This window comes from Girardinichthys multiradiatus, chromosome 15 (genome assembly GCF_021462225.1).
Source record: "Girardinichthys multiradiatus isolate DD_20200921_A chromosome 15, DD_fGirMul_XY1, whole genome shotgun sequence".
In the NCBI taxonomy this organism is placed as follows: Eukaryota; Metazoa; Chordata; class Actinopteri; order Cyprinodontiformes; family Goodeidae; genus Girardinichthys; species Girardinichthys multiradiatus.
The window spans coordinates 3060342-3082985 of record NC_061808.1 but is presented as its reverse complement, the minus strand read 5'-3'; the positions used below and the strand labels follow the sequence as shown (position 1 = coordinate 3082985).

At 46.0% G+C, this 22644-nt stretch overlaps 4 protein-coding genes across 5 annotated transcripts in view; 3 read left to right on the top strand and 1 right to left on the bottom strand.

The window, feature by feature from the left end:
- Positions 1-2249, top strand: part of arid1b (AT rich interactive domain 1B (SWI1-like)) — a 35304-nt gene extending 33055 nt beyond the window's left edge. For both annotated transcript variants that reach the window (XM_047387606.1, XM_047387604.1), the window contains exon 23: positions 313-2249. In XM_047387606.1, coding sequence (XP_047243562.1) covers positions 313-1367 — 1055 coding nt within the window. In that variant the 3' untranslated portion in view covers positions 1368-2249. The remainder of the gene's footprint in view (positions 1-312) is intronic.
- A 2042-nt stretch (positions 2250-4291) lies between these two features.
- On the bottom strand, positions 4292-9307 carry tmem242 (transmembrane protein 242). The gene is made up of 4 exons (XM_047387607.1): positions 9184-9307; positions 7798-7898; positions 5033-5164; positions 4292-4629 (listed from the first exon to the last, which is right to left on the bottom strand). The coding sequence occupies exons 1-4, from the start codon at positions 9266-9268 to the stop codon at positions 4516-4518; spliced, it is 432 nt and encodes a 143-aa protein (XP_047243563.1). The 5' UTR covers positions 9269-9307; the 3' UTR covers positions 4292-4515.
- Positions 5383-7280, top strand: LOC124881979 (serine-aspartate repeat-containing protein I-like; the record flags this gene model as incomplete). The annotated part of the gene is made up of 1 exon (XM_047388004.1): positions 5383-7280. A coding segment is annotated over one exon (1767 nt), but the record flags the coding sequence as incomplete, so codon positions are not given.
- Positions 9308-10320: 1013 nt separating the features above from the next.
- Positions 10321-21345, top strand: LOC124882555 (palmitoyltransferase ZDHHC14-like). The gene is made up of 9 exons (XM_047389000.1): positions 10321-11014; positions 12232-12392; positions 13914-14057; positions 14232-14369; positions 16105-16153; positions 16785-16887; positions 17004-17113; positions 19355-19463; positions 19574-21345. The coding sequence occupies exons 1-9, from the start codon at positions 10734-10736 to the stop codon at positions 20009-20011; spliced, it is 1533 nt and encodes a 510-aa protein (XP_047244956.1). The 5' UTR covers positions 10321-10733; the 3' UTR covers positions 20012-21345.
- Positions 21346-22644: the final 1299 nt, after the last annotated feature.

Genomic DNA, 22644 nt, shown 5'->3' with positions numbered 1-22644 from the left:
GTACTTCCTGTTCTTTGGGATTTTGAAAAATCAGTGATCATAAACTACACTTCAGTAACTTTAGTAAAACTGAGTTTTGTCAATATTGTATATTTTAACTGATCAAAGTTTGTCCAGCCCGGTACCACAGCTTCAGTCTTGGGTCGTTTTATTATCTGTGGTAAAAACTGTAATAATAAAACCCAGTTTAGCCAATATTTTATACTCCGATGTCCATAATGTCGTAGAAACTGATGGAAAAATCTAATAAAACTGACCTTTTAAAAGATTGTGATTTTTAAACAAAACCCTGTTGTTCTTTCTGCTCTGCAGGCTCGCCATCTGAGGTCAGAGGTCAGCACCCTGCTCCAGCTGAACCTCAGAGTCCCATCAGCCTCCTGGAGGACGAGGCGCGCTGCTGGGACGAGGCCCCGCTGTCCACGGCCGAATCCTGGCAGGACTCTCTGGCCAAACGCTGCATCTGCATCTCCAACATCATCCGCAACCTCTCCTTTCTCCCCGGCAACGACGCCGTCCTGTCACGGCACCCCGGCCTGGTTCTGATCCTGGGCCGGCTGGTGCTGCTGCACCACCATCACCCCCGAAGGAAACGGGCGCCCTCCACGTACCAGCTGGAGGAGGAGCAGGGCCTGGCCTGCAGCCGAGACGAGTGGTGGTGGGACTGCCTGGCGGCGCTGCGGGAGAACACGCTGGTGACGTTGGCCAACGTCTCGGGCCAGCTGGACCTGTCCCAGTACCCTGAGAACATCATCCTGCCCATCCTGGACGGGCTGCAGCACTGGGTGGTGTGTCCGTCCGCAGAAGCCCAGGACCCGTTCTCCTCAGCAGGCGGCTCCTCGTCGCTCTCGCCTCAGAGGCTCGTCCTGGAGTGTCTGTGCAAGCTGAGCATCCAGGACTGCAACGTGGACCTGCTGCTTGCCACGCCGCCCTTCAGCCGCCAGCAGAAGCTCTTCTCCACGCTGGTGCGCCTGGTGGGCGAGAGGAGGAGCCAGGTGTGCCGGGAGATGGCGGTGGCCGTGCTGTCCAACCTGGCACAGGGCGACGCCACGGCGGCGAGGGCCGTCGCCCTGCAGAAGGGCAGCGTGGGAACTCTGATCGGCTTCCTGGAGGACAGCCTGGCCATGGCTCAGTACCAACAGAACCCACAAAGCCTGGTGCACAGTGCCACGGCGCCCCCAGAGCCACCCAGTATCAACATGATGTGCCGTGCGGCCAAGGCACTTCTGGCCGTGGCGAGCGTGGAGGAGAACCGTGCGGAGTTTGTTCTGTACGAGAGCCGGCTGCTGGACATCTCGCTGTCGTCAGCCCTCAACTCGTCGGTGGCGGCCATCATGTGTGAAGTACTGTTTAAACTCAGCCGCTCGTGACACACAGAACGCCACGGAGCGTGCTCGGTGGCGCCGACAGCGGCGCCACTTGTGTAACTGGGTCTGATTCTATTTTTTATTTAAAGAGCAGAAAACAGAAGTTTTTAAGTACATATGAGAATATATAGAATATATAAAGCTCCTCAGCTCCATCCACAGATGTTTATTTGGAGTTTTTAAGTAATTTTAATACAAAAAATATTTAATACTTTAACATTTTTTTAAATTGTTTTGTCAGTTTTGTGTTTTGTTTGAACCAATGTGAGACGGTGGGAAGTCGCGGTTCCGGTTCTTTTCTTAAACAGATGTGCTCGTTTCTTTCCGTTTGCAGGGCTGCTCTGTGGGGGCGGGGTTTGGTAGATGTGGGCGGGGTCAGAGGTTGTAGATAAACTTCCTTTTTTAGTGTTACAACAGAGGAAACACTGATGTTCAGTTGTGTTCTTTGTTCTGGTGCAATAAGTTTGTTTTGGCCGTTTTTAAATGTGAATTTTTTGAACCATCTGCAGTTTGACCCCCAGTGTTTGACCTTCGCTTCACCGCCGTAGAACGAGGTGAAGCGGGCCGGGCTGCATCCCATTCTGTTTCTAAGGACCTTTTATGTCTGCTCCACCTTTTAAATCCAAATCTCTCTCCACCAACATCCTCCTGTAAATAAACAATGGACGTTTTAGCTCCAGCAGATGGCGCCAGTGAGGAAGGGTGCACTTGATTTGACGGACAGCGTGTACAGGCTGTGGGGGCGGGGTTTTTACCGACGCCACTTCAGAAATGATTGTAAACAAATGTAAAGAGAGAAAAATGACTTCTTCACTATGAGATCTTTATATGTTCCACAACGTGTTAAAGAATAAATGTACATGAACTCTGGTTGAGCACTGTGAACCAAGCGCCAGCTGCTTTCCTTCATTAGCTCCACGCTCAGCTGTGTCATCCAGAGTAAACCTGAGGAGCAGCATTCCTGCTCAGCAGATCCTACAGCTGGATCTGGATGTAAAAACCTCTGGATGGCAGCTTCACTGACAGAAATAAATATCCAACCCGTATCTTCACACATCTCGACATGATGAAGCAATTAGTAGAACAAAACAAGCTCCACACCTTTTCTCGAAATAACCAGCTAGTCAAACCGATGAAGAAAACGAGCTCAAGATCTGAAGAATCTAAACAGAGGTACAGCCTGAAGCCCACCATGCATGTTCATGTCACCTTGACTGAAAACATTGATTTTCTTCATGATTCAGTATCAAAGTTTTTATTTGTGTCAAAACTGGTAAGAAAATCCAACAAGATAAAATGAGTCAGAAACATCTGCAGTTTTCAGTTATTATCCTCGACTTGTTGGTCCACTCCTGGTTTTATTAATCTGTCTCCCGTCGCTTCACATTTTCTCTCCGAGACATCAGAGGTTATTTTAATCTTCTACTGTGGTTCTGATCTGCAGCTCTCCTGCTTTTCTGAAGGTCTTCCAGGGTTTTTCTTTGGACTTTGGCTGCTTTCCTCTGGTCCTTGAGCTCCTGCTGCACATCGTGGTCAGCTGTGAGAAATTAACTGAAACCAAGTGGGAAAAACAGTCGCAGTCTAAAGAACTGTGAAAGGCTTCCAGAAATTCGTATTTAACTATTCCAGAACCACAGGATCCGAGCCCGGAATCAGAACTTTAACACATTCTCCATGGTGTTGACGTGGGTTTTAGCTGAGTCAAGGTTATATTCTGATGTTACTTTTGTCTGATGTTGGCAGCATTCTTTATTTTTTCCAACAGATTAGTTTTCTGCAGGATAAATGTCACATTAACGGTGGAAAACTTTATGGAACCCAAACCCAAGTTTGCCACTGTAGGTTATTCGTGCTTCAAAGCACCCGACTAGAATAAACGGGTCGACAGCGGGCTCCCGGAGAACCTGTTGACATTCGGAGGATATAATTTAGCCGTTTGAGGCGCATTGGAGCAGGAACAAAACAAAAACTTACAGGACTTACTTACAGGTAGGACCAAAGAAGTCTGGACCTAAAGATGAGAATTAAAAAAAAATGGTTGTTTGGCGCCCTCATGAGGCTGAAATGTTCATTACAAAAACTGACAAAGCTATTTTTTAATAGAAAAAAAACATCAATGTTGGGTAAAATGTAATCAAAGGCCTCCAAAACAAAAATTTGCAGACAGTTTAACGTCAGACTGTGGGACGCCTGGTCAAATCTCACAGATCAGAAGATGTAGAGATAAATACTTTCACAGGTCAATAAAGATTCATAAAAGGTAAAAACTCTGAAATGTTTCACCGATTTATTGATTCTATGATTAATACAAGGAAACCGTTTGGATCACAGCAGTTAACTGAACACAAACTGATTTATGGAAACAACAAAATTCACTTGGTTTAGTCGGTACCACCACCAAACGGTCGGGTCTGCTGTACGGTGGCCTTCTCAGGAGATTTCTCTCTTCTGTTAGATCAGAGCTGCTGAAACAGCCTAATGTTGAAGAAACACCAACTAATATGGACATTTTTATCTTCCAAAGACTTCAAAACATTTACATACATTTTAAGAGCAGGATTCCTTATTTTTTACTCTTTGAATTCACACAAAAAAAAAAATCTCACCTACTTTCAACTAAAAATATCTTCTGAGCTCATCTTAATACCTGTTGCTCAAAACAGGTTCTGCTCATTTTAAGCTTCTCTGTGGGGATAAAACCAGCGCTCTTATAGGCCTATAGACTAACAGTTTTACTGGGACATCGTTGCCTCTTTGGGGCGTGCTCGTTAATTCACTCCAGAGATCCGAAAACAGATCTGAGAGCAGAGAACATCTGGAAACAAGCAAGACTTTGAGGGTTGTGTGGTTCTGTGGGAGAGCTGTATGACACGAGAGAGAAAATAAGGAATCCTGCCCTAAGATTCTCAAAAGAACAAATTCCTCCATTTAAAGTTTTAAATAAATATTTTTATTTACATCTGGTGACGGTTCTTGTTCCAGCATCACGTTTTCAGTTTTCAGCTGTAAAATCTTTACAGAAGCAGGAGACATCCTGAGGAACTGATGGGTTCCGTCTCTGTCCTGAAAACCCAAGGCCCGGTGGACTCCACCAGAACTGGGTACAAACTGCTGCGGATCAGTCTGGGTTTTAGTCTCTGGCTGACCCAGATCACTTGGACCCGAACACAGAGTCCCAGTCCAGCGGCTCTGATCCGGCCGCAGCCTCAGGGCTCTTCGGGATGGCCGGGAAGAACGACTGCATCTTGTGCCTGAACTCTGCCAACTGAAAGAGACGGAGAGGACCAGCGGGTCAGACGGAGGAAACGACAAACATTCCACCATCTCCTCTAAACCAGATTTTAATCTGGAGCAACTTTCTAGAAAATTATTTTATTCTCCAGATTTGAATCTTTTTAAAAGAAATATTTCTTGAAGTATGATGATTATTGTGAGGAATAAATTATAATTAAACATTTGTAAATGTTTTTAACCAACCTAATCAATACTTCAACACTTATTTTCTGTTATTTTTCTGAATTTTACAGCCTTTTTAATTAAAACAATATTTGAAAAAAGTACTCTTGAAATTTCCCCCCAAATTCACAATTTTCAAGAAATATTCCAAACCTTCTTGTTTGATTTCCTGGCACAAAAAGAATCTGTGGGATAAAAAAAAAAAAACGTACACTGTGAACGCCGAGAGCTTTCCACACGGTGACGCTGAGCAGACCCACTCCACACCAGGCAAACAGGGAGCCCCAACCCAGAGCTCTGAGGGCCAATGAGGCTCCGGTCTCAGGGGCCGACGTTGCCACACCCTGCGGAGGAAACAGATTTTACATGAGCAGGTTGGGTTCATCGTTCCGTTGGGTGACGACTAACAGGAGTCCAGAGACTGTAACCATGGCGATGCTAAAACAAATATGAATTTCTGTTGGTTATTAATTAAACCAAATATGGGCAGAACTCAGATATCATCCAATCACATCTCTGCTCAGGGGAATATGTCATCCACATCACACTATGGGCCCCTTGACTCTCGGGTCCTCAAATCTTTATTAACTTACATTTTTGGTCACCTGTAACTGACTCTTCGGCCCCTGACTCCACTGACTCTGATGCTTCGGCCCCTGACTCCATTGACTCTGATGCTTCGGCCCCTGACTCCACTGACTCTGATGCTTCGGCCCCTGACTCCATTGACTCTGATGCTTCGGCCCCTGACTCCATTGACTCTGATGCTTCGGCCCCTGACTCCATTGACTCTGATGCTTCGGCCCCTGACTCCACTGACTCTGATGCTTCGGCCCCTGACTCCACTGACTCTGATGCTTCGGCCCCTGACTCCACTGACTCTGATGCTTCGGCCCCTGACTCCACTGACTCTGATGCTTCGGCCCCTGACTCCATTGACTCTGATGCTTCGGCCCCTGACTCCATTGACTCTGATGCTTCGGCCCCTGACTCCACTGACTCTGATGCTTCGGCCCCTGACTCCACTGACTCTGATGCTTCGGCCCCTGACTCCATTGACTCTGATGCTTCGGCCCCTGACTCCACTGACTCTGATGCTTCGGCCCCTGACTCCACTGACTCTGATGCTTCGGCCCCTGACTCCACTGACTCTGATGCTTCGGCCCCTGACTCCATTGACTCTGATGCTTCGGCCCCTGACTCCATTGACTCTGATGCTTCGGCCCCTGACTCCATTGACTCTGATGCTTCGGCCCCTGACTCCACTGACTCTGATGCTTCGGCCCCTGACTCCATTGACTCTGATGCTTCGGCCCCTGACTCCATTGACTCTGATGCTTCGGCCCCTGACTCCATTGACTCTGATGCTTCGGCCCCTGACTCCATTGACTCTGATGCTTCGGCCCCTGACTCCATTGACTCTGATGCTTCGGCCCCTGACTCCATTGACTCTGATGCTTCGGCCCCTGACTCCACTGACTCTGATGCTTCGGCCCCTGACTCCATTGACTCTGATGCTTCGGCCCCTGACTCCATTGACTCTGATGCTTCGGCCCCTGACTCCATTGACTCTGATGCTTCGGCCCCTGACTCCACTGACTCTGATGCTTCGGCCCCTGACTCCACTGACTCTGATGCTTCGGCCCCTGACTCCACTGACTCTGATGCTTCGGCCCCTGACTCCACTGACTCTGATGCTTCGGCCCCTGACTCCACTGACTCTGATGCTTCGGCCCCTGACTCCATTGACTCTGATGCTTCGGCCCCTGACTCCATTGACTCTGATGCTTCGGCCCCTGACTCCACTGACTCTGATGCTTCGGCCCCTGACTCCATTGACTCTGATGCTTCGGCCCCTGACTCCACTGACTCTGATGCTTCGGCCCCTGACTCCATTGACTCTGATGCTTCGGCCCCTGACTCCATTGACTCTGATGCTTCGGCCCCTGACTCCACTGACTCTGATGCTTCGGCCCCTGACTCCATTGACTCTGATGCTTCGGCCCCTGACTCCATTGACTCTGATGCTTCGGCCCCTGACTCCACTGACTCTGATGCTTCGGCCCCTGACTCCATTGACTCTGATGCTTCGGCCCCTGACTCCACTGACTCTGATGCTTCGGCCCCTGACTCCATTGACTCTGATGCTTCGGCCCCTGACTCCATTGACTCTGATGCTTCGGCCCCTGACTCCATTGACTCTGATGCTTCGGCCCCTGACTCCATTGACTCTGATGCTTCGGCCCCTGACTCCATTGACTCTGATGCTTCGGCCCCTGACTCCATTGACTCTGATGCTTCGGCCCCTGACACACTGCCCCTCAGTTGACACAGGACTGGTTGAGCACAGACGTAAAACCTGGAACAGGAACGAAGGTTTACTTTCAAAGATAAAAAAAAAATCCTATTTTGTGACATTTTTCAGATCCCTACTTCGCGTTTGTTCTAATACGTGATGGAGAAACGACCAGAACCTTCAGCAGTTCTGGTTCTAAACTATTTTCTGGTAAAACTGGAACAGGAGCGAAGCAGCAGGGGCCTCCAGCTCAAGTGAAGTCTCCCGTCAGAGAGCCGCCGCAGACAACAAAGCCGCTCTGTGACAGAAATAGAAGCGAGGAACAGCCGCCGGATTGTTTATCTCGGACACAGACGAGTCCGGCACGCTGTCTTCTCAGAACTGCTGTCAGATCCGGAGTCAGGAGGGTGAACAGACGTAATCCTTTCACAAACACCTCTTTCACTTTTCAAACTAAATTACGACGACACTAAGCATGAGGCTGTATTTGTTCTGGTTCTGTCTCTAATTAAGGCTTTAAATTCCTACTATATCCTCTCCTATCTGTCCACTTTATATAAAAATGCTGAATCCGTTCCTCTTTTCTGGAAAATTGGAACTTTTTGTTCAGTTTATGACTAAAACAGCTGCATTTTTCACCTGTTCTTCCAACCCTGACGCCCGTCACCTGTCGGAGTTTACCTTACTGAACCACTCCGGGCTCTTCTTCTTGGCCAGCGCCAACGTGGAGCCGAACCCTGCAACCATCCCCGCCGAGGCCACCGTGGTCAAAAATGCCGCACCTGGAAACAGGAAGTCAGGTGAGCTGTGATGTCACAGCAGACAGGTGCTACATCAGACCTCGCTGACATGGGCGGATTTGAGAGGGGAACCGGGGGAATCTTTCACATTCATGGACATCTTTGTCTTCACCGGGTTCTAAAAGTATTTTAATCTCATTGTTGGAAAACACAAAAATCCTTCATCTTCAATGTTCGTTATCAGAGATTAAGCCGAACTGGAGAAGCTGTTCATCGCTTCAGTTCATTGAGGCTTCCAGACATTCATCCAACCGCATCATTTCAATCGGGTCTGAACTTTGACTAGGCCATTGAGCACATTGATTTGTTTCTTTTTCAGCCATTCTGCAGTAGATTTTCTGTTGTTCTGTTGATGGTCCAGTTCAGGCCAAGCTGCAGCTGTTAGACAGATGGCTTCAGGTTTGACTCTAGAATATGTTGATATACAGAAGAGATGATGGTCCACAACATAATACCTCCACTACCTTACTTAACAGTTGTTATTAGGTGTTTGGGTTTGTCCAAACATGCCACTAAGTATAAACGTCAGACTTCTCCTGTTGGTCTCATCTGTCCAAAGGAAGCTGTTCCAGAAGTCTTGTGGTGATTTTTTACAAACCAAAGATGTGCTGCCATATACTTTTTATTAATAAGCTTTTTCCTTCAACCTTTTCAAAAAATTCCTTTATACATAAGATAATACAGTCCTACTTCAAACAAAGTCCATACCATCACACCTCCACCACCGTGCTTGACAGAGGAGAGTGTGCATTACGGCCAAGTCCTTTTCCAACAAGCAACACTTCCAGTCTTTTTCTACATGTCACTAACTTGCTAACTGAAGCCTACAGAGTCTGAGATGAAGCTCTTGGTTCTTCTGTCATCTGTCTGACCTTGAGCTGAACGTCCTGCAACGTCCACTCCTGGGAAGATTGGCAGCTGTCTGAAATGTTTTCCACTTGTCTCTGTAAAATGGTGGACTTCATGTAGTTAGGTAAAAACCTCCCAGACTGATGTGCAGAAACAACTGCTTCCCTAACGTCGTTGCTGATGTCTTTCCGCCCTGGCATTGTAGGACCACAGCGTGGACGCGGTTTTGTGTCTCAGGGAGTAAACTGTCAGCAGAACCTTTGGAGGAAGATCGATAAAGTCTACCGTAAACAGGTCAGTGAGTCCTGACCCCTGCAGCAGCAGGCAGGTGAATTGGACCTTAAATTGGCAGAATTTTGACTGGAGTTCGGCGGCAGCGGCTGGCCTTTGTTTTATCCTCCAATCAGAAGCTACTCACCTTTTAACACCTGCAGTTTGTCTTCTTCGTCAGTAACACCGTCTTTTCTGACACTTGAGTCTCCAACAACATTCGCGGCCGTCATGCTGCTTCGGTCCGTCTCCGTAAAACCTCCGGGTACAAACACTAAAGAGGAATAAAAAAAATATTTTCCCATGAAGTAGAAAGTAAATCAGAAACGTGGCGACTTCACTGAAAAGATATCATAGGTTTAAGATTCACACCGTTTTAACTTAAACAACCCAGACAGAAAAACTTTTTATCCAATTTGAATAAATAAATGAATCTGACTGAACTGTTCAATGATTAGGATTAATAGGAATGTATGAACCTGACTGTTGTGAAGAACCTTGAGACGACATGTGTTGTGAATTGGTGTTATAGAAATAAAACTGAATTGAACATTTTAACCAGAAGAAAACGAGACGGAATCCAGAACCAAAGATCGTTTATTATATTTTGAGGAATGCACATTAAAACGGAAACTGAAAGCAAGATGTCTCACTACAATGACATCTCTCTCTCTGACAGGCGAGGGAGAGATAACTTATACTTTTATATATACCGAAAATTTAATAAAAAGGAATATTGTACTTGAGCAAAGCAGCTATAAAAGATGAAAAAGTTGTCTTCATTGCAGCCCACCCCAAGGCGGGGAGGCAATCTGAAAATGGATTAATCAGTGTTTTAATTAGTTCTGACTTTGGAAATTAAGAAAATGTCATTATGAGAGCTCTGGGGGGCTCATACATTAAATGCCGGTCTGCTAAATAATGTGGAGAAGCGATTAAAAGAACAGGTTGGTTTGTTTTTTTGCTGTAATGCCAATAAATATTTTTCCACTGATTATTGAGAACGTTAGAAATGTTTCTTTTTTAAATGGCAGTTTTCAATAAAATGCAAATAAAAACAGGTTGCCTTTACATTTTCCTATCTTTTTAACGGATTTCGGTCTTATTTCCTGTTTCCTATTTATTATTATGGAGTGAGACAACCTGATAGACAAAACTGAGGAAAAAGAACATTAAAAGTGTTTTTGTAAGCCCTCTGCTTTGACTGGAAGGTTTTGACTTCATTATGTCTGTTTTGGTTTTTTGCGTAGTGATATATCCTGCTAACAACAGAAGATCTCCGCAAGCTTCAGCGGCTCTGCAGAGGATCGGGATGTTTTTCACCTCCTCCTCCTTTTTCTTCTCATTTTTTTCCTCCTTTTGCACAGGCACGGACCATCAGAACGCCCGGTGCCGCTCCTGTCAACGGACCTGGATCGCACCCACTCCTGTCCAGAACTGGAACCAGTTTACCCGGGGTGTGTCTAGAGACTGGGTCAGCAGAACGCAGATCGGGTACCAGACTGGGGTCTCCAGTGCGTGTTTTGTTTACAGAATAATAATCTTAATAATAACAATAATAAAACATTGTCGCTTTGTTCGGGTTCGGGTTCGTGATGAAAAGCGAGCGCGAGGATTTTCATTGGAGGCAGATCCACGCGCACACCTTTGATTGTCTTTCATCTCCGCCCGCACGTGCACGCTCCCCTGTCAGGACTCATGTCTCAGATCCAGCACGCTGTTCCGGGCGGACCGGGCCGGTACAACCAGATCTGCACCCGCAGCAACAGCTGCTCCTCCCCGCCCTCCTCCGCCCCCGACACAGAGCCACCCCCCTGCACCGGACACTGTAGCCGAAACCCCCGCAAGAAGTGGCAGGTGTTCCCGGGGAGGAACCGGTTTTACTGCGACGGGCGGATAATGATGGCGAGGCAGACCGGGGTGTTCTACCTGACCCTGGTCCTGATCCTCCTCACCAGCGGCCTCTTCTTCGCCTTTGAGTGAGTCACACACGTTTGTTTGTTTGTTTGTTTGTTTAAAGGAAGTGAAGTTTATATTTTAGAGATAACCAGCAGATGTCGGATCAAAACTCAACCTTTGATTTTCTAAACTTTTCCTGGAACATTAAACTTTGAAATGAGGATTTTAATCCTCAAATTATTCAAATTGAAGGATTTTATTTCTCTGAGATACAGATGAAGCTCCAAGTGGATGTGCCCTGCTCTAACGTTTGACCTCAACTTTGTGGCTCCTGGCTCATTGGCCCCTGATTCTTTTCTCACCCTGATTGTTTGGCTTCTTACTCGCTGGCCCTTGACTCTAGCTTCTAAAGTTCTGGTCCCTGACCTTTGATGCCTGACTTAATGAAACTTTGGACCCCTAGGTTATTTTCCCCTGACTCTGGGCTCTGATACTTTGCTTGTTACACATTTAGCCCATTAACAATAGGTAATTAGCACTTTTGGGCCCCTGACTCTCTGGTCTGATCTCTGTCTCTTTAGGCTCTTACACCTAAAGCCCTTAACTCGTGGGCCCATGACATGTTGGGTCCTGGCTCTTTGATCTTTAAACCCCTGATAAATCACTTTAGCCTCTAGCGATTCATTCTATTTCATTTTAGGCCCCGGAAACCTCGGGCCCCTCACTCTCTGGTCCTCAAGGCTTTGACCTCTTACTCCTCAGGTCCTTGTCTCTTCAGGCCCTTGACCTGTCATGCTTTTGACTCTTGACTCTTTAGTCTCTTCCATTTCATGCCACTGATACTTCAAGCATCTTCTGGACCTAAAGTCTTTGGCCTGTAATATTTCAGGCCCCTGACCCTTTAGACTGGGCCCCTGACTTCCTCATGCTAATTACCACCTTCTTACCCTTGAGAATATCTGACTCAACGGCCCCTGGTTTATTTAACACTTAGGGCTCTCGACTGTCATTTTCCCAACTCTTTAGTCTATTGAATTTCAGACCAGTGACACCTTGGGCCCCTCACTCTTTGGCCTTCAACACTTCAGGTCCCTAACTTACCGGCCATTAACTTTCTGTCCTCATATTTTTTGGCTCCTGATTCTTTAGACACTCTTTAGCCCCTCCCACTTTTGCCCCATACCTAAATAAGAATAAAGGCTAATTGGTTGTTGTTTTATCTTTCAGTTTTCCTAATGGTGTAATGTGTTGAGCTCTGTGATTGGTCGAGACCCTCAGCCTGTTTCTGTGTCCTCAGCTGTCCCTATTTGGCGTCCCACCTGAGTCCGGCCATCCCGGCCGCTGGCGCCGTCCTCTTTGTCTTCGTGATGGGGATGCTGTTCAGGGCAAGCTTCAGTGACCCCGGCGTCCTGCCCAGAGCAACGCCGGACGAGGCCGCAGACCTGGAGAAGCAGATCGGTAACCATGGAGCGGGAGATATTTTGCAAATCTTTGTGGGTTTTGTGTAAAAGTTCTGAGTAAGACCTCCAGAACTTTCAGACTTTCTGAATGTGTTGTTAAGTAGTTTTCCAGGAAGGGCTGTCTTTGGAGTTTGGCTGCTTCTCCTCCTCCTCCTTGCTCCAACTTGCTGTTGGAGAGTTGGGTAACATGTCACCCCCTCTCTCCCAGAAACATTTCCACAGAAACTGAACGTCAACATCTAAGCTCTCTGGTCTATTTCTGGAAACCTGTTATCGTATTCCTTTATTTATTTCTTGATGTTTCTGTGAGGATGCTGTCAGTCATCACCAACCGGCATTCGGAGACGGATCACGTTCTGACATGGGTGATGTTATCGCTGTCAGAGCTCAGAGAGGGTTAGAGATGGAGGAAACGGATAGCTTCAGAGTTTTTCTCTCTGCTCTGCTTGATGTGATGAGACTCGGTAATTTAATCCAGAAAGTCGTTTGGATGTCAGATAAACGAATTCCAGATTTCACAGGGAGGGAAAATTTTCAGTTTATTCAAGAATTTAGATTGAATCTGTAGAACATCCATCCATCCATCCATCCATCCATCCATCCATGCGTCCATCCATCCATCCATCCATCCATCCATCCATCCATGCGTCCATCCATCCATCCATCCATCCATCCATCCATCCATGCGTCCATCCATCCATCCATGCATCCATCCATCCATCCATCCATCCATCCATCCATCCATCCATGCGTCCATCCATCCATCCATCCATCCATCCATCCATCCATGCGTCCATCCATCCATCCATGCATCCATCCATCCATCCCTCCGTCCATCCATCCATCCATCCATCCATCCATCCATGCGTCCATCCATCCATCCATCCATCCATCCATCCATCCATCCATGCGTCCATCCATCCATCCATCCATCCATCCATCCATCCATCCATTCGTCCTTCCATCCATCCATCCATCCATGCGTCCATCCATCCATCCATCCATCCATCCATCCATCCATCCATGCGTCCATCCATCCATGCGTCCATCCATCCATCCATCCATCCATCCATGCGTCCATCCATCCATGCGTCCATCCATCCATCCATCCATCCATCCATGCGTCCATCCATCCATCCATCCATCCATCCATCCGTCCATCCATCCATGCGTCCATCCATCCATCCATCCATCCATCCATCCATCCATCCATCCTCTAGTTAAACTCTTGGTGACATGTTTCTGGTAATCCTCTAAAGGAAGCCATCCAGGATCATCCTGATCAGATGAACATCCTCAGGTGACTCCTTTTGATGTGGAGGAGCAGCAGCTCTACTCCAAGCTCCTCCTGGATGATGGAGTTCCTTACCTTATTTGTGGGGAAGAGACCAGCTGAATCATTTCAGTCAAAGATTTGGATTCTTGTTCTTATTTCTGATTGTTGATGCGACCTCTCAGGTCTGAGGGGGTTAAAGCTCAGCAGCTCTCCAGTAATTTGTTGCTTGTTGTGCAATTTCAGACTCGACGGGATGCTCGAAGCCTCCGCCTCGCACCAGAGAGGTTCTCATCAACGGACAGACGGTCAAACTGAAGTACTGCTTCACGTGCAAGATCTTCCGGCCGCCTCGAGCATCGCACTGCAGCCTCTGTAACAACTGTGTCGGTCAGTATGAGTTGATTTGTTTTAGCTCCACGCATCTTTTCGTATGTTGTGGTTTTCTCTCAATTTCCGCAGGAATTTACATTTTGTTGAACTCTTTCAGTGAAAATCAGCAAAGCGCCATTTGTTTCCCAGGTTCTTTATGTTTCAATTTCTGCATTTCTTTTATTTCTCCAGAGCGTTTCGACCATCACTGTCCCTGGGTGGGGAACTGCGTCGGACGGAGGAACTACCGCTTCTTCTACCTCTTCATCCTCTCCCTCTCCTTCCTCACCATCTTTATCTTCACCTTCGTCGTCACACACGTCGTCCTCAGTGAGTAACTCTGCTTCTGCCGCCTCTTCATACTGCTTCTGGTGTGATTCAACAGCTGATCTCTTTAAAAACACAGCATTGTCTGCTTGTTTGAAGGTTTCTGGTCTGAAGAGACAAAGCTTAAGAACAATGTGTAAAACGCATAGCAGCAGCATAATCCCAGACCGATTTCTGAAAAATCCAGCTTTTAATTTAACTACATGAAAACTTTCCGTGTCACCACATTGAATCACCAAGACAGATATCTTTAACCATTCATCTTTGCACAATCTGTCCACATTGTCCAGACTCTTAGATCCTCCATGATGCTCTCTTCTCTTCAGGTTTCTGTTGGATTTAGATCTGCAGACTCAGATGACCATAGAAGAAGGTTGATTTTGTATCTGCTGAACCATTTCTGTGTTAATGTGACTATGTTTGGATCATTATCCTACTGAAAGACCCGGTAATGAACCATTTTAGCTCTGCCTGCAAAGATGCTGATGCTTAAGTCTGTTGGTGTTTTCAGATCAGAGTGTGACAGAAAGCTGTAGCTTTGCATTAAAATACCTAAAAGACTTTCACTTCTCTGCAATTGTTGCATCTATCCAAAGCTGGATAATGGTTCAGGACAACTTCCAGAATCTGTCATCTTTCAGAAGTGAACTAAAGAACTGAACTAGATGGTTGATAGCAGCGTCTGCTCTGAAGGAGTTTTAACGTTGGTCATTGGTTTTTCCAGTTCCTCACATCTACCAGTCTCTGTTTAGGCCGTTAAAGTTGTTTATCTGCCCTGAAGTTCTGAACTCCAGAGCTGTGACGCTCTTTAACAACCAGCAGACTGTTTCAGATAAACTCGTGTTTTCTTCTGAGCGCTCCTTGTTTTCTGTTTTTAGCAGCGTTGCTATAAAAAGATCCAGCACAGAGTGGTGACTTTGATCTGCATGAAATTCACTGAAAGTCTCTGACGCCTTTACCTCTCCTCTGTGTTTTTACTGCTGCGGAGTGTTTGTGTGTGTTTAAAACACCCAGGTTTACTCCAGACCAGACTGACGCGTTCACCACAAACAGTCAAAGGTTAAAAACTTTCAAATGTTTCTGTGATTTCTCTCATGTTTTTAGGTCTCATCCAGTTGTCTAGATTCACACCTTGCTGGGATTTACCTTGTTGGAGCTAAAGCTGTTCTGCTTTCTGTCTGTCAAACTGGACAGACCCCATTTTTATAGATTCAACTTAAAATAAGGAACAAATTGTGTCTTTGTGTCATCCATGACGTACGCTGGATTACCTAATGTTTTGGGTCAACGAATGAATGAATTCTGGTGTTCCAACCACTTCCATGGCTGCAGGTGTAGAGAAACAGGCCTGGCCTGCACAGAGTCTTGACCTCAACCTTCTTCATGTACATGTATAAGTAGACAGACATACGTAGCGTATTTCTGATGGACAGACTTGGTGTCTTGTTCCTGTATATTGGCACCATGGAGAAGGTTCCAGACTGAGATGTAGATCTTGATTGTAAAAAAGAGATAATGAATGAGAGCTGCTGAAAAAGCTTCCTCTGCAGGTTCTACCTTAGATATAAGGTGAGGAGCTCCATCATCCAGACGGAGCTTCTATCTAATCTAAGGATGACTCCTGTGCACGTCCCTTTGGAGATTTTTCATGATGGATGGATGGACATTCCTTTTTTGGGTTGTAAACAGTGTTGGTGGAGTTATAAATCTTTTCTTATTCTTCTCTTTGGTCTTCCAGGATCAAACCGGACAGGATTCCTGACCACACTCAAAGACAGTCCTGCTAGATATCCTTTAGAGGTCCAAAAGTTCTGTTTTTCAAGTTTTTGAACATGCTTTTGCTTTTCCTCCTGACAGAAATAGAGGTCAGTAAATGTCTGCACACCAGAGTCATGTTTTTATGTACAAAACACAACGTTACTTGATTTTTAATGCAGACTTGAGAAAACAGTCAAACTGATGGACCAAACCAGGTCTAAATGTAGCTGTAAGTGTTGAATTAAAGTCATTCTGGCTAAAAGACGCACTAATCAGAACTAAAATGAGACACAAATGGACTGGAAAAGCTGTAAACATCCAGTCTTCCCAACACGGAGTTCACATCTGACTCAGAAAATCAACCAGACATTAATTAGCTCTCATACACCCCAACCCCCCCCCAATGTCTGTGTTTCTTATAAATCAATCCTTCTGATGTTGTGGCGATATACAGCTCAATATGTGCTATAATGGACTGCCAAGGTCAAAGGGTTTCTGTCCCACCCTGACAGACATCAGCACGCTGCTCTCCTGTAATATCAGACCTGATGTGGAGAAAGAAATCCTCTCAATCTTCACTCCAGATGTTGTTTTTAAATTGTGAACCTCGGTCAACCTTTAAATCTAAAAGCTGAATCCGTCCTTGACTTTAGTCTGCACTATCCTGGAGGTGGTGGTGTGTTTCTTCTCTGTCTGGTCCATCGTCGGCCTGTCGGGCTTCCATACGTACCTGATCAGCTCCAACCAAACCACCAACGAGGACGTGAGTACACCGCCTCCCAGTGTGGGATCCAGGGACACCAACACAGAAACCCTGCTGGTTCTCACATTGCGGATCAGTTCTAATGTTGTAATCTTGATCCTGATGTTACTGTTTAGATCAAAGGAACCTGGTCCAAAAAGGAGGGGAAGGACAAACACAACCCCTACAGTTATGGAAGTGTCCTCACCAACTGCTGCTCAGCTCTGTGTGGACCTCTGCCACCAAGGTCAGCAACTAAACCCAGAATTAATGTTGGTACTGATATCAGGAACAGAGCTCAGGCAAAAGCCAGGACTGGATTAAGAGCTAAACAGAACCAATGTTAGTACTGAGAGCAGGACCAGAACTGACTACACTGAACTTTGGTCAAAACTAAAATCATGCTTTGGCAGAACTAAGGTCGTTACCTACATCAGGACTAAAGTTCGCGCTGAGATCAGGACTGGAAACGAAACATAAAATAGTCATCTAAATTAGGACTAAATTCAGTTTTGAAATCGGGATCAGAACTGGAACTAAATCGGGGCTAGAACCTAAAGTAAGTCTTAAAATCAGGACAAGAACCGGGACTAAAATGAGAGCTAGAATGAGGACAAACAGAACATAAATCATGTCCTATATCAGGACTAAAGTTAGTTTTTAAAATCAAGACAAGACTTGGACCTAAAACCAGAGTTAGAACTAGGAAAAACAGAACTAGATTTAGGATCGGGACTAAAAAGGCTAAAGTCATGAACTACACAAATCAGGCCTCAAGCTAGTGTTAACATCAGGATCATAAAGTCAGGGCTAACATGAGGACTAAACTGAACTAAAGTCAAGACTAAAATCCTGATAATCTTAACTCAGCCACGACTGATAATGACTAAAGTTGATAATGAAATCATGGCTAGAGCTGGGTCTAAAGTCTGGCCTGGAATACCAATTAAACTAAAGACTGCTATAATGGTGGTGGTGAATTAGGTCTAAACTTAAAACTAAGACTAAAGTCTGGTCTAGAAAAAGGACTGTAAAGTAGATTTAAAGTAACACTAAGGCTGTCGCCTAGACACCTCCATCCTCAGTTTTCTGTTGCTGTCGATAGAAGCTGAAGAATTCCCGATAAAAACGGTCAGACTCGATGTTTGGATCGTTCCATCTTCTCCCAGCATCCTGGTCCTCCTCAGATCTTCTCCCCCCAGACCTCCTACTGTTTATCAGCGATACGGAGTCAGTGGGCAGGTTGAATCCATCTCTCACGTTCTCCTGGTTGTAGATTTTCCCAACATCTTCACCTGCTTTTCTGCACAATGTAACTCAGTATGGTAGAGCTTGACAGGTTTCCCAAACTAATCCCTTGTCTTTGTGGTTCTATCAGCTGTTTAAGAATGATAGTTCTCGACGCAGACCCGTCCAAGGAATCGGAGTTCTGATCCAACTTCAGGTTGCTCCCTGAAATTCCTCCATATCCCTTGATTTATGACATTCTGCTGCGTAGGAGGAAATATCCAGTCCATTCCAATCTTTCTGTGAGGATGTCTGGAGATCTTCTGTTTGTTTAGGTTCCTGATTGGAAGACGATGATGGATGACAGAAATCGAAGCCACCTGATGAGAAACGCAGAGGTGGATTTTCAAAGTAAAAGCATGCCAGTCCGCTAAACGAATGCATGTTTGTTTTTCGCTACGTCACATATGGAGATGAATTATGCAGTTTGTCTGTTTGTTTGTGGAGGCATCTAGTAGCTTTAACATGTCTGCTCCACCTGCTCACACCTTGACAGGTGGTGGTATCCATCTGTGTACACACACACACACACAATAAGACAAACAAAAAACATGAAGATGATGATCATTGTCTGAGCTTCCAGCTAGGTGTTACTTACTCCCAGAGTCAGTAAATAACAGACTGGTCAAAGCCACTTTTTATCAACTGGAACCAGGTGGGATGCTACCTCCAGATGGGGATGAGGAGTATCTGCTTCAAGCAGAGCTGTTCAGCTATTCTGGTGTCATGTTCCTGAGGGAGGCAGGATGGAGTGTAAGATGGGCTTCACCTTCAATAATAAGGGCAATACGTCAGTCTGTCATGGAGAAAAATGAGCTGAATAGAAAGGGTGAGGAGCTCCATCATCCAGGAGAACTGGGAGTAAACATCTGCTCCTCCGTGGATGGATGGATGGATGGATGGATGGATGGATGGATGGATGGATGGATGGATGGATGGATGGATGGATGGATGGATAGATAGATAGATAGATAGATAGATAGATAGATAGATAGATAGATAGATAGATAGATAGATAGATAGATAGATAGATAGACAGACAGATAGACAGACAGATAGATAGATAGATAGATAGATAGATAGATAGATAGATAGATAGATAGATAGATAGATAGATAGATAGATAGATACATTGATAGATAAGACTATAAAGCCGTAAACCAGTATAACCTCTGAACTGTCTAGTATGTTTGTGTTTAAGTTTGATTGACAGGAGGGGTCTGATCCAGGCCGACACTCCACACACCGTCTCCCAGTCCAACGGGACCGGAAGCAGCAGCTACACCTCCACACAGCTCCACAGTCACATGGTAGGTGGAGACAGTTCCTGCTGATGGAAGTTGGAGGGAGTCTGCACCATCAGGACAGAGTTTCCTGTTACTTCCAGCTCGGTTTAACCATTCCTTTCCTGTCCTCTCAGTGTGACCAGGATCAGTGCATTCAGAGCACCAAGTTCGTCCTGCAGGCTGCAGCCACGCCCCTACTCCACAGCAACCCTGTCGTTCTGGCCCCTCTGCCCGCCAAGACCCCCACGCTGGGGGGTCCCTGCTCCTACCTGGCACCGACGCAGCCGTCCCTGCCGTCCTGCGCCGGAGATGTCATGACGTTAAGGGATCCCACCGTTGACTCCCACTGCCACCATCACCTGCACCTGCATCACCTCCATCACCACCACTTCGCCAGCCCCGAGGAGACGCCATGCAGCACACCGCAGGGTGCCCTGTCCTGCCCCGCCCATGTGCACCTACAGCACCCACCACCACCGCTACCCCACCCACCTGTCCTGTACAACCCCGTCACTCAGGACGCTCTGCACGAAGACTCGGTCAGAGGGCTGGTGAAACTCAGCTCAGTCTGAGCCGAAGGAGTTTAGGATGGGAAGAGACTTCAGGAATGTAACAAAGACACAGACTGAACTTTTGAAAAATCTCCTGAACCTTAACATTTAATATTATAAATGTTATCTTTATGGTTTTTATTTTACTCAAAGTTTTGAGTTTCTTACTCCAACCTGGTGCTGCAAAGAGTGCAAAACTGCCACAATAGTCCCCTCTGCAAACACAAACAATGAACTTGATGTTGGTGATTTTTTTATACTGTTATGACTTTTTTACAAGGTTCTAAAGTGCACAGCGCCTTGCAAACGTTTTTATACCCATCAAACTATTTCAGCCCTTCAGTCTATTCTATAGGATAGACCAACACAAGTAGTGTATCAGTGGAGAAGTGGAACAAAGATGGTTTACACATTTTTTACAAATACTAGAGTTTGTTGCATGGGAGTTGATGGGAAAGATAGACTGAGCTAAATCCAGGATAATCCTGGAAGAAAACCTGTTAGAGGATGCAGAAGACTTGAGACTGGGGGCAGGGGTACCTTCCAGCAACCCCTTATGTGTTGGAATGGCCTAGTCAAATCCAACCAAGTATCTGTTGCTGGTGTTCACAGAAGCTCTCCATCCAACATGAGATGAGAAGCTTGAGATGTTTTGCAAGAAGAATGTGGCAAAAATGTCAGTTTATAGATGTTCAAAGAAAAAACCCAAAAGATCTGCAACCAAAGGAGGTTTTACAAAGTACTGACTCAGGTGGGCTGAATACAAAAGCATGCCACACTTTTCAGATGGGTAAAAATTTAAAACCCTGAATCGTTTTTCTTCCACTGCACAGCGATGGCCTAGTTTGTGTTGATCTGACTCATAAATCCCAGTAAAATCCAGTGAATGTTGTGGTTTTAATCTGACAATGTGGAAAAGGTTAATGCGTAATTAATACTTACACAGGGTTCTGTATTTATGTTCAGAAGTTTGGGTTGTATGGTTTCAGGTGTTTAACATTCAGGTGAAGCAGTTTGACTCAGAGGAGGAGCTGCACCAGGACCAACGTTGGACTTTTTTCTTGTTTCTACTTTCATCTTCCTCCTCTTAGAGGAATTTATTGAACAGAGAACTTTAAATCCAGAATAAGCTATTTTAGTGCCGATGAGATGTTGCACCAAAAACCACAAAACTCTTTCTTCTTCTTCTTGTTTGATTGTTTCCGTGGAGTTTTGGAGCTGATGGAGCCCAGCTACACTGCCACACACCCGAGTCGGACTTCACCTCATTGATTCGTCACAACGACTGTGTCTAGTTTTATACTTGTGATGTCATCGCTGCATTAAATTAAACCATTCTGTGCTTTTATTCTGAAGGTCATGGGCATAGATGTCCATTTTTCCACACCTTGTTGTTTCTTGCTAAAACCTTTCATGATAAAAAAAAATCCACATGGAAACTAAACTTTCACAGTGAAAAACTAAAGCTTTTCAAACATGAACTTATCAGAGATCTTCTGTGAGTTTGTACATCTGATGACATGGAATCAAAAAGTACTTTATCGTCTACATTTAAATATAATTATGTTTTATATATAACAGATTTTTTTCAAGAATAGTTTAAATGACTGCATCAGCTTGATAACAGCACTTTGCTCTCTTTGGCATTCTTCTTGTTAAGTTTCCTTAAAGCCTGGAATTTAAAAGGAATTTTGGGTGGTTTCAATCCTAATCTGCACAACATAACTACCACTTTAAATATCCAACAGATTATTTATTGTGAAACAAACAAGATATAAGATATAATAAGACAAAGAGCGGAAAACTATAAAGTGCATTTAAGATCAAATGGGCCCCCTGCAGGTGGAACCGTGAGGGACCGGTGCAAAGAGGATTGGGTGGCGGACGAAGGTAGAGACCTCAACGGCCCGATCCCCGGATGCTTAGGCTGGCTCTAGGGACGTGGAATGTCACCTCGCTGGGGGGGAAGGAGTCTGAGCTTGTGCGGGAGGTCGAGAGATATCGACTAGAAATAGTCGGGCTCGCCTCCACGCACAGCGTGGGCTCTGGAACCCATCTCCTTGAGAGGGGTTGGACTCTCTTCTACTCTGGAGTGGCCCACGGGGAGAGGCGGCGGGCTGGTGTGGGTTTGCTTGTTGCCCCCCAGCTCAGCCGTCTCATGTTGGGGTTTACCCCAGTGGATGAGAGGGTTGTATCCCTGCGCCATCGGGTTGGGGAGAGGTCTCTGACTATCATTTCAGCCTACGGGCCGAGTGGTAGTGCAGAGTACCCTGCCTTCTTGGCGTCCCTGTCGGGGGTGCTGGATAGTGCCTCCCGGGGACTCCATTATTCTGCTGGGGGACTTCAACGCCCACGTGGGGAACGACAGTGACACCTGGAGAGGCGTGATCGGGAGGAATGGCCTCCCCGATCTGAATCCGAGTGGTGTTTTGTTATTGGACTTCTGCGCTAGTCACGGATTGTCCATAACGAACACCATGTTCAAACATAAGGGTGTCCATCAGTGCACTTGGCACCAGGACACCCTAGGCAGGAGGTCGATGATCGACTTTGTTGTCGTATCATCAGACCTTCGGCCGCATGTTTTGGACACTCGGGTGAAGAGAGGGGCTGAGCTGTCCACTGATCATCACCTGGTGGTGAGTTGGATCCGC